This window comes from Littorina saxatilis, linkage group LG1 (genome assembly GCF_037325665.1).
Source record: "Littorina saxatilis isolate snail1 linkage group LG1, US_GU_Lsax_2.0, whole genome shotgun sequence".
Lineage (NCBI taxonomy): Eukaryota > Metazoa > Mollusca > Gastropoda > Littorinimorpha > Littorinidae > Littorina > Littorina saxatilis.
Genome location: NC_090245.1, coordinates 42,275,598 through 42,287,609, shown reverse-complemented (window position 1 = coordinate 42,287,609; position 12,012 = coordinate 42,275,598). Strand labels below are relative to the sequence as shown.

The 12,012-nt window shown below is 40.4% G+C and overlaps 1 protein-coding gene across 1 annotated transcript in view; it reads left to right on the top strand.

Moving 5' to 3' along the window:
- LOC138970220 (fatty acid 2-hydroxylase-like) overlaps positions 1-4,894 on the top strand; it is a 34,749-nt gene extending 29,855 nt beyond the window's left edge. The window contains exons 3-6 of the mRNA XM_070342720.1: positions 643-901; positions 1,390-1,556; positions 2,881-3,130; positions 4,386-4,894. Of these exons, the coding sequence (XP_070198821.1) occupies positions 643-901; positions 1,390-1,556; positions 2,881-3,130; positions 4,386-4,450 (741 nt within the window). The 3' untranslated portion in view covers positions 4,451-4,894. The remainder of the gene's footprint in view (positions 1-642; positions 902-1,389; positions 1,557-2,880; positions 3,131-4,385) is intronic.
- Positions 4,895-12,012: the final 7,118 nt, after the last annotated feature.

The following is a 12,012-nucleotide window of genomic DNA, read 5'->3' as shown; positions in this document are numbered from 1 at the left end:
GTTTTAAGTTAGTGTTTGAAATTGAATTAGTACACATAAAAGTTTGATCTATTTTGATGTATTGTAATCTATTTTGGTCAGATGAATCTACTGTAATCTCTTCTAAAAATGTCTACTATGCTTTACTGTGCTCTGTTGTATTGTCTTCTGTTGTACTTTAGCCTCAGTTACTTTATACCCTTGATTCTCAAGTTCAGTCCAGTTAACTGTCTTTAATTGCTCTGCATGGATGGATTTATCTCGCTGCCAAAGAGTTATTTATTTATAGTAGCTCAACGCTTTTGGTACATTGGAAGACAGCACACAGGTGACATGTGGAGAAGCAGCTTGTGATGGGATCTGGCTGCTGTTGTCACCTTGTATCCAGGCTAATGAATCCAATTATATCTAGTCCTTAATAATAATAGGCACAAAAACTATGGCCTATAGGACATGAAGCACCATTTTCATCATCACCTGGTATGCTCTTGGGAACCCTTGCGTACCCATAGCAGTTTTTGTAGGACTGTTAAGTTCGCGCTGAAATATCAACCCTGTTTGAGGGGCTTTGCCTCCAAAGGTGACTGTTTTGCTCCGTGCACTGGGTTACACCAGGATATGCTTGACCAGTCCTCCTGATACACTACTGTTTGTGTTCTCCAGACGGACACTCTGGTTGACTGGAGCAAGCCTATCATGAGTCAGATCCCCAGCCTGGGGGACGAGTACTATCAGTGGGTGCATGAGCCTGTCGACACCACCCTCCGTCTCTTTCATTACGACTTTGTGGAGACCTTCTCCAAGTGCCCGTGGTTCATGGTGCCCATCATCTGGGTGCCCGTGGCACTCTTCATGCTGCTGAGATGTTACACAAACATCACCACCTCTCCCGAGCCGGTCCTCTGGCATCCATTTGGAATTGGTAAGAAATGGGATGGGCGGGTAAGGGAAGGAGGGGGTGGTGGTATTGGATGGGGAGAGTGTGAGTGTGTGTGTACAAATGTGTGTGTGAGTGTGAATGTTTGTGTGTGTGCAAATGTTTGTGTGTGGGTGTGAATGTTTGTTTGTGTGTGTGTGTGGGTGTGTGTGTACAAATGTGTGTATGTGCTAATGTGTGTGCATGCTTGCTTGCATGGCTGTGTTATGTGTTTGTGACTTCACATGTATGCTTTCAACAGCTGCACTCAGGCAGTGATGTGAAAAAAACTAACGAGGATTGACAGCAGCTTAAGTTCAGAATACAGCGAGACACACTTGTGCTTTTGCTTTGTTGGAAAATGGTCGTAATTTTTTTTAAATTTCTTGCAATTTTAATTTTTTAGACGTTTTTGATTCCTTTGTTGGTCTAACTGTGTGAAAATAAAATTCTGATATTATGCTGAGTCTCACGATTATTAATTCTTTGTGCAGAGTTGACTGTTACACCAGTCGCCATGTTCCCTTTGGTGTTCTTTGGTGGGGTGCTGTGGACATTTTGTGAATACACGCTACATCGCTGGCTCTTCCACATGCGTCCCCCATCCAGTGTACCCATTCTGATGTCACTGCACTTTATCTTACACGGACAGCATCACAAGGTAATCAGCTTGGAGAATAAGGATGGCGTATCATATAGTCCTGTGAGGTTACCTTCATGGAAATTCGGGCTGCTTTCTCACTGGGGAAAGCGAGTTGCCATACGTACAGTACGGCGCTACCCAATTTTTTTCTTATTTTTTTCCTATAATTCATATTTTTCAAGCCCTGAGACTTTCGCTGCGAACTTGGGATCTTTAGTGTGCGTATATGTGCACATAGGGCTGTCAAGACGCTGAGGGAGAGTCTCCACAAGTTGACTGAAAAATAAATCCCTCGCCAAACGTGGGGGTCAAACCCACATCGATAGTGACAACAGTTTTGAAGCCAGCGCCGCTAACAACTGAGCTATCTCCCCCCTCTGTCCACAGCTGCCAACTGTTACGCTTTCAGTGTAGCAAGCTTCATTGTAACAAATTGCTACGCTGTTACTATGGCTATGCTCCTGCTGTTGTTTCCTGGTCTGGATAAATATACAAAAATGTGTATGATATCCTTCCTCAAGTTATTGTTAATGTGGATGTACTATTGAATTTAAGACAGTGCTTCACTTAAACACCATTTGCTACACTTAATATTCCAAACTGTTAAACTTGAGTCTTCACAGAGGTTGGCAGTCCTGCGCTGCATAGAGGGTGAATGCTTGATTGAAATCAGCTGCTGCATAATGGGATGCATCGCATCTTGACAGTAAGGTCGACAAAACAGTTTTGTGTCAGAAGCTTCAGTGGTCTTATTTTAAAAAATCAATTGGCCTTGGAAGTTAGCTTGCATATGTATAGGTTTGAGAGACTTTATTACGTTTTCAAACAGCTGTGCTCAGGAAACATGACAGGTTGTGAAAAATTGTGAAAAGCAGGATATAAAATGTTGTAAAGCATAAATAAAACCGTCCGTAGAGTTTGAATTTTTACTAGGGCATGAGAGTGTCTTAGCTCAGAAATCTGAAACAGTTAGGCTGCCAGTAGATCAATGATTTATTTGCACTTTGCTTTTACTCAAACATTCTGTAACAAAACCTTCTTTTTTGGACATAGATCATGTTAGAATTATTACCTGATCAAAACCAGGTATTTCATCTATTAAACTCACAGGTTTCTAACTCATAGTTGAAGACTTAACATCATTACTTAATTTGAAAACAAAATCTTTTGTCTCTTGCGAAAAAAAAATTAATTCCTTACTTCTGAATTTTGTGTGACTACGTCAGCGTTCCAGTGAAATGTTTTGTTTTGCCTATGATTAAACATTTCAATAACTTACCTTTTCATTTTTCCTTTGGAATGTTTTGGATTTCTTACAAAAAAATTAATGTCTTTTTTCCAGACTCCAATGGACAGGAAGCGACTGGTCTTTCCTACCGTCCCAGCGACCATTTTTGCTACCTTGATCTTGGGGCTGTACGGGCTTTTTGCGCCCTGGCCTGTGGCGCAGGCAATGTTCGTGGGCACTCTGATTGGTTACATAGTCTACGACCTGACACACTACTATATCCACCATGGAACACCATTCACTGCGTATTTCCGAAGCTTGAAGAGATACCATGTCAAGCATCATTTTGAACAACAGCAGCTGGGTAGGTTTCGCTTTATCTGGCATGTTGGACTCGCTTGAAATTCATGTGCGTTGAAACTAACAGATTTTTGTCTGAACTGGAAAAGAGATATGAAAAACTAAAAAACATCAATCAATCAATCAATATGAGGCTTATATCGCGCGTATTCCGTGGGTACAGTTCTAAGCGCAGGGATTTATTTATTTATTTATTTTTTTAATGCAATTTATATCGCGCACATATTCAAGGCGCAGGGATTTATTTATGCCGTGTGAGATGGAATTTTTTTACACAGTACATCACGCATTCACATCGGCCAGCAGATCGCAGCCATTTCGGCGCATATCCTACTTTTCACGGTCTATTATTCCAAGTCACACGGGTATTTTGGTGGACATTTTTTATCTATGCCTATACAATTTTGCCAGGAAAGACCCTTTTGTCAATCGTGGGATCTTTAACGTGCACACCCCAATGTCGTGTACAACGAAGGGACCTCGGTTTTTCGTCTCATCCGAAAGACTAGCACTTGAACCCACCACCTAGGTTAGGAAAGGGGGGAGAAAATTGCTAACGCCCTGACCCAGGGTCGAACTCGCAACCTCTCGCTTCCGAGCGCAAGTGCGTTACCACTCGGCCACCCAGTCCACATGGACATTCGTCCGAGTGAGTCCATTTTTTTAGTATAGTGTGTCTGCCTGCAGCAGTTCATAAGTGATTTCCGTATACCTTTTCATAATTAACCTAATTACCATGGCTGTTTGTCCAAGAAGAATTGGTGGGAATGGGGATGGGGAGAAGTGGATGTTGTTGCTAAAACGATCTATCTTTTTTTTGTTTTTTCTTTTTTTCAATCATAAAGGGATGTTACTGACCTATTAGCTGATGTTTGGGAAAATAACTCTTGCTTTTAGTGAGTTAAATTTTCCCATGTGACATCAGAGGCCAGTCACTAGGAAAGGGTGTGTCTAAAACATGTGACATCAGAGGCCAGTTACTAGGAAAGGGTGTGTCTAAAACATGTGCACACGGAGCATGTGTGGAAAGTTTGCCTCAATGAAAGCAAGAGTGTTCACCCTTTCATAACCCATACAAACCCGACAGCTAATTATGGAGTTTGCATGTCTATTGATGGGAATAGGGGTGGGAAGAGCTGTAGATGTTGCTACCGAAAGGCATGATCTAATTTGTTTTTCTTGTTCATTTTTGTTCTCAAGAAAAACTCGATTATAAGGGGGTGTTAGTGACTAATTAGAATGTTTCATTCTGTTGACAGGGTTCGGTATCTCAAGCAAGTTTTGGGACTATCCCTTCGGCACTGTGATTCCTGACGTGGACTGAACACCATTGATGGTTCGTTGTAAATGTACAACGTATCTACAACACTGCTCTCATCCTTGTGTTCATCTTTCCCTTCAATCCTGTCTTACCACAAGCATTCTACTTTGAGCGAGATACATGTATTTCCAGTGTGTCTGTGAACGAGACATTTATTCAGTTTCTACTGCCTCCCTCTCGTTGTGGGAAACCGCAGGACCTTTTTTTTTTTACAACTTTTGCCAGTTAATGTGTGCATTTTCGTTGTGCGGTGAATACCACGCAACCCACTTCATTATCAGCTGCTGCTCTGATGCTCTCTTTCTCAAAAATACAGCTGCCAGCAAAATTGTGCAGTGACATTTATTCAGTTTTCGTGAACAAGGTTTTTATTCAGTTTTTCCTGCCTCCCTCTCGTTGTGGGGAAAATGCAGGACTTTTTAACAACTTTTGCCAGTTTATGTGTGCATTTACCAGTTAATATCACACAACCCACATTTTTATCAGCTGCTGCTCTGTGGCGCTCTTTCTCAAAAATACAGAGGCCAGCAAAATTGTGCAGTGGCATTTGAACCGTTCAGTTAAATGCCAGTATTTTTATTGACACTTATCTGGATCTGGATCTGGATAACCCGCCTGGGTTGTTGGTTGGCGGGTGCGCCACAGAAGCCGACGACGACTATCAACGTGACGTTTTTTGGGTGTGCGCATCTAAAAGAGTCTTAAAAGTTCACTGTACACAATGTGGATATAGTGTACAACTCCAGCTGGTCTTCTTGCTGCTGTACTTGCGGTTTTAGTCCGTTTGCCCTAGAATGTAGGCTTTTCAAGCACAGTTAAAAAAAATGCTATGTTACAATGTTAAAAACTGGATAAAAACTACTGAGGCTCTCACACTGGTTTCTGCCCCCCTAACGCCGATGAGAAGGCGCTGGGCGTGGTCAAGGTGACGGTGGCTTCGCTCAAATTGTTCCACTCGATCACTGTCTTTATAAAGAACGAGTTCCTGTATTGATCTGTCTTTGAGGTAGGAGCTTTGAAACAGCGGCTGTTGTTGGTTGCCTGTCTCTGGAGGATGTTTTGGCTCTCATACCCCTCGTAGGCTTTAGGCTTGACTCGGCGCCGAGATACGCTCACCGGGGTGAGGAAGGAGTCAGGGGGTAAGGCAGGTACAAGTCCATTGATGATTTTGAACAGCATCGTCAGGCGATTTTAGTAGTTTTCGTTTGCCTGTCCCTCCGTAGGGGTGCCAGTCTTGTGGATGTTCACACTGTCAACTTTACTTACATTGTTTTCTCTTGCTCTTTGTTTCTTACCACAGATATTGTGAAAGATGCTTTACTCGCGCCAAGACCAGAGCCACATGCCCGATGTTTGCCAAAACTATGTGTTGCATAATAAACAATGTGTGTTTTTGGCATGCATCAGGGTGCCCGCAACTACAATTTCTGGCTATAATTTACACAGTAAGACCGAAGAAAGAATGAGTTATTTCTCTTTCACCGTGTCTGTGTTTTGTTGTTGTTTTACCAGTACGACAATGCATTTTTACTTTTTTTCTGGAGTATACAATGGGTTGTGCCTGTTCTTGTGATAATTGTTTTGCTTTTTATCTCCATTGAGTTGAATGTGAAATTTATTGTGTACGTTATGAAACTTACATTTGACTCCGGATGCTGAAAATAATTATAATAATGCCAGTGGTATTACCAGAATGTTATATTTAAATTGCGGGAAATCCATGCACCAGATGTTTACTTGCTTCTGGTTGGTTTGTTTTCAGACTCTTCAGTAGGCTGTTACTGTTTTAATATGAAAAATGTAGTTTATATGGGTACTCTTAAGATTAGTTTCCACTGGTACTTTATTTTGTTCTGGATAGTAGGAATCCATATCTTGAGTCTTTGACCTTCATTTCTACATTTGAGTGCATTCTCAACCATATCCATTTGCGTCTATCTTGGATACCTAACTTACTGTGTTTTTTCTATTTAAAGCCATATGTACTCGATGACTATACACGCTAATTGCTTTACCAACAGCTGGAGACATGCTAAATTAAGTTCCCTGCAAAATATTGTGGTCTAGGACCCCTTCAATGTTGAGATATGTTAATTTTCATTTTGATCTGGATCGTCCTATTTATAGATTTGCCAACAGAGGTAGCGTTGACGCAAGGGAAATAACTCCGCGTCTTTGTTTACATCCAAAGTTTTTGAGACTCTAAAACAAGCTGTAATGCATGTATATGGTCCGCGCATGGCGACATATCGTCATTACATGGTCTTATGGTGCGTTTGACATCGATTATGGGCAAACTACACTTTGTAAACACGGGAGCGCGTACATATGCCTTTAAGTTATGTAGATCTCTTTGTTTCATTTATTAATATGAAACCTGGTTCATATCAGAAACTGATTTACTCAAGTTTTGTTTGTTTGCTTGCTTGCAAGTTTTATTTTGGGTTTTATTGTTAACCTCATAAAGACTTATGAATCCTGCTGTTGATTATTCTTTATACATAAAATCAAATGTGAATTCAAGTAATTTTGCTTCTCAAGATTTAACTCTAGATATTACTGATCAACTTGAAAATATAAATCTTTGAATTTCTTGTCTAACTTTGATTTTTGAAGTACTGTATATAATTATTAGTATTGCATCCACTCGATTGCTACATTTATATTTAAATGACATAAAATAAAAAATCAAGTGCACCCTTCTCTTTCATTTACGCTAAAATAGAGATTTGTGCATTTAGATGTGTTGATTTTTGTATATACAGTATCAGTGTGTTAGTGAGTTCAGGATGTGTCCATACATTTGTCAGCATAATAACAGGTAACAAAATTCTGTCATGCCCTGTATGGAATAATGTCGATAACAACTGGCTGTACCACTGGACTAAATCTATATCTGTTTTGAGTAAGAAAAGTATGCAGAAAGGTCTTATTGTGAAATTCATTTGTCTCGTTTCTTTTTCTACTCTGAAATCCATTTGTCTTGTTTCTAACTTCCGTGCCAAGCATGGGAACCATCCAATAACACTTGTACAGAGCTGAACTACACATGTGTGCAATTTTATGCACCGCTTTGCTGTTATTCATAAGCCTAAGTGATATCAGTGTTGATAGAAACCCATATTTTGGCAGCATAATCTTGGGACAAGCTCTTGTCCTTTTTGTCTTTTTCTTCTCTCTTCTCTTCTAAGAAGTGTGAAGCATGCTAACCCCATAATTATTCTTCTGCTGATCTGAATGTAGAAGTTTGTGGGGTTAGGGGGAAGAATTTACCCGATGCTCCCCAGTAAGAGGCGACTAACGGATTCTGTTTCTCTTTTTTGTACCCTTGTTAAGTGTTTTTTGTATACATGTAGAATAAAGTCAATTTTTGTAAAGATTTTAGTCAAGCAGTATGTAAGAAATGTTAAGTCCTTTGTACTGGAAACTTGCATTCTCCCAGTAAGGTAATACATTGTACTACGTTGCAAGCCCCTGGAGCAAATTTTTGATTAGTGCTTTTGTGAACAAGAAACAATTAACAAGTGGCTCTATCCCATCTCCCCCCTTTCCCCATCGTGATATAACCTTTGTGGTTGAAAAGGACGTTAAACACCAAATAAAGAAAGTTTGTGGGAACCGTTATTTGTGTACAGTAGTACCTGCAATGTACCTGATGAGAGGACCATCACAATAAAGGACACCTTCGGGAGGGAGTCCCTTTATGTACTATCTTGACCATAATATACCTGACATAATAATGATAATAATAATAATAAGAGAATTTATATCATGCACATATCTCACCACAAGGCGACTTAAGGCGCACAGTACGAAATATGAGAGAGCCCTGAAATGCAGCTGCTCGGCGCAGAAGGGACAGCTTATAATCTTGGGACAAGCTCTTGTCCTTTTGTCTGACATGACAGGCCACTGCAATAACTAGTGGCACATTTGGTTTGTCCCAAGGGTGTCCTTTCATCGCAGGTACCACTGTATGTTTTACTATTGTGATTTGATGCGGATGTCTGGGATGCGGATGTATGTGTGAATTTCTGTTTGTATTTGTATTCAGGTGTACTTTTAGCAGTGCTTTTTGTGTGTGTCAGTCTTCTTTCTCTGCTAACTGTAGTGCAGCTGTCGTTCAAATGTGACAGTTTTATGCAACTGTTTGGATTGCGAGTCTTTGAAAAGTGATAATGAAAATGTCATTTATAAGTATGTTCAGTAGTTTTTCGGTGTTGTGATTTAAGTGATAGTCCTTAGATACCTTTTAACGTTGCAATAGTCCCTTGATGATTTTTAATACCACATTTAGAAGTGATTGACTTGAATGATTTTCTTCATTTTGTCCTGGGGGGAAAATGGAGGTGGGTGTGAGGGCATTACTGTCAATGTTTAAGTTTTTGTTATATTGTGTGCTGAAATGTTGTGAAATGTTTTTTCCAATTGTCATTATATATACATATATTATATATATATCATTCGTACGTTAAATCACAGTGAACCTGATTCATTCCGTATACATGTATGTGTTTGTTTGTACAGCTGAGTATATCATGTTCTTAGATGGGGTTCTGCTGTAATCAGTTGTGAGAGGAGGGTAAGGAGTTTAACTCATGGTTATCACAAGACCATGTTGTTGTTGGTTTGTTTGCTTAACGCCCAGCCGACCACGAAGGGCCATATCAGGGCGGTGCTGCTTTGACATATAACGTGCGCCACACACAAGACAGAAGTCGCAGCACAGGCTTCATGTCTCACCCAGTCACATTATTCTGACACCGGACCAACCAGTCCTAGCACTAACCCCATAATGCCAGACGCCAGGCGGAGCAGCCACTAGATTGCCAATGTTAAAGTCTTAGGTATGACCCGGCCGGGGTTCGAACCCACGACCTCCCGATCACGGGGCGGACGCCTTACCACTAGGCCAACCGTGCCATCACAAGACCATATCTTTAGCCATTCTACATTACCTCAAGTTGAAAATTGTCAAAACAACTGTATGGGCATGTTGTTTATTTCTTCTCCTATTGGTGCACGTTGACCACGCTGAGGCATCGACAATAAGTAATTCAAATGGCTGAAAATATTCATGTAATTTCGGCAGAATTGCCTAACTTTTTACGATGGGGGAAATGACTGCCTAACACGTCGTACAACTCTCAAAACTTTTGTAGCCGTGTCTGCAAAAGTAAATGTTAGCAATATCCCTGACCAAGAACCACTCTACACAGAGAAACATTAGCTTGTCTCTTTGTTATAGCGGCAGATGCAAAACAGATTCGAGATTACAAGCTTCTAATCAAAAGGCATGCAGCCGATTGTATAAATATTTAACCAAACATCATTTGAGAATCATGCACTCTGCTTTTACCATATCAATAAGAGTGTAACCTTTACTTATCACTGAATGAAATGTATCACTAAGATAGGATTTTCAGTCACATCTGATCAAAGTCATTGTATTTTATTTCATTAGTATTGCTCCCTGTGGAAACAAGCTTTGGTCAAAATGGTATTGTGGTCAGTTTTTGATAAACAAAAGATAGGCACAATGGTTTAGTGGGGGGGGGGGGGGGGGGGCCGGTAGCTCAGTTGGTAGAGCACTGGACTTGTGATCGAAAGGTCGCAGGTTTGAATTCGGGCCGGGACGGACACGGGTCAACTTTATGTGCAGACCCAGAGACGGAAGCCATGTCCCACCCCCGTGTCATCACAATGGCACGTAAAAGACCTTGGTCATTCTGCCATAAGTGCAGGTGGCTGAATACACCTAAACACGCAGACACCTGGGTAGCGCGACTCTGTTGCTGCTAGCTTTCCACTGGGAGGAAGCGACCCGAATTTCCCAGCGATGGGACAATAAAGTAATGAAAATGAAAATGAAATGAAGAAAATGGTAAGACGCCGGCCTCCAAAGCGGAAGGTCAAGGGTTCAAATCCTGGTCGCGTCTGCTGGGTTAAGGGTGAATATTTTTCCGACCTCCCAGGTCAACTTATGTGCAGACCTGCTAGTGCCTTCATGTGTACGCGCAAGCACAAGACCAAGTGCGCACGGAAAAGATCCTGTAATCCATGTCAGAGTTTGGTGGGTAATAGATATACAAAAATACCCAGCATGCTTACTCCGAAAGCGGCGTATGGCTGCCTAAATGGCGGGTTAAAAACGATCATACACGTAAAAATCCACTCATGCAAAAACATGAGTGTACATGAGGGTTTCAACCCAAAAACGCAGAAGTAGAAGAAGATAAACGAAACATCTTAGCAGATTTTGATAGTGTGAAAAAAAAGTGGCTTGAAACAGTGTCTTGTTGTTAACTGTCACTAACGGTAACAGGTGTTGACCTCTGATCTTTTACATGGCAGGCAGTGACAGCTGATTTATGCCCAGGTTCCAGTTACTTTATTGATTTCTCGTGTCCAGACATTATTTATGCATCTTCCATTTTCATGTTTCTCAGATGCTTTTGGTATATGCGTTCAGTAGAAATAATTACCTTCAGAGATTTTTCTTTTTTCTTATGTCAACTTTTCTTTGGGTTAGAGGGGATGGGGGTGGTTATGCTTCATGAGGAATGTTATGTTTTAGTGAATCGTGAGGTAGAACATTAACAAAGCATGTCCCTCATTGGCTAGTCTACTGCCAGTGAGAAGTTTATATCTGAATTTTATTATCAATCTTGACACCATATTTCCGCATCTTCTTCATCTCTTTTTACATTTAGTCAAGATTTGACTAAATGTTTTAACATAGAGGGGTAAGTGTGTGTGTGTGTGTGTGTGTGTGTGTGTGTGTGTGTGTGTGTGTGTGTGTGTGTGTGTGTAGAGCGATTCAGAGTAAACTACTGGACCGATCTTTATGAAATTTTTCATGAGAGTTCCTGGGTATGATATCCCCAGACTTTTTTTTTCATTTTTTCGATAAATGTCTTTGATGACGCCATATCCGGCATTTTGTAAAAGTTGAGGCAGCACTGTCACACCCTCATTTTTCAATAAAATTGATTGAAATTTTGGCAAAGCAATCTTCCACGAAGGCCGGACTTGGAGGCTTAAAATTTAATTGATGACTTTGATCATTAAAAATCTGAAAATTGTAATTAAAATTATTTTTTTTAATAAAACGATCCAAAATTACGTTTATTGTATTCTTCATCATTTTCTGATTCCAAAAACATATAATTATGTGATATTCGGATTAAAAACAAGCTCTGAAAATTAAAAATATAAAAATTATGAGCAAAATTAAATTTTCGAAATCGATTTAAAAACAATTTCATCTTATTCCTTGTCCGTTCCTGATTCAAAAAACATATAGATATGATATGTTTGGATTAAAAACACGTTCAGAGAGTTAAAAAGAATAGAGATATAGAAAAGTGGGCTATCCTCCTCAGCTCAACCGCTCCCGCGCTTTTCTGTATTGTTAATTTCACTGCCTTTGCCACGAGTGGTGGACAGACGATGCTACGAGTGTACGGTCTTGCGGAAAAAATGCAATGCGTTCAGTTTCATTCTGTGAGTTCGACTGAGCTTGACTAAATGTTGTATTTTCGCCTTACGCAACTTGTTTAGTT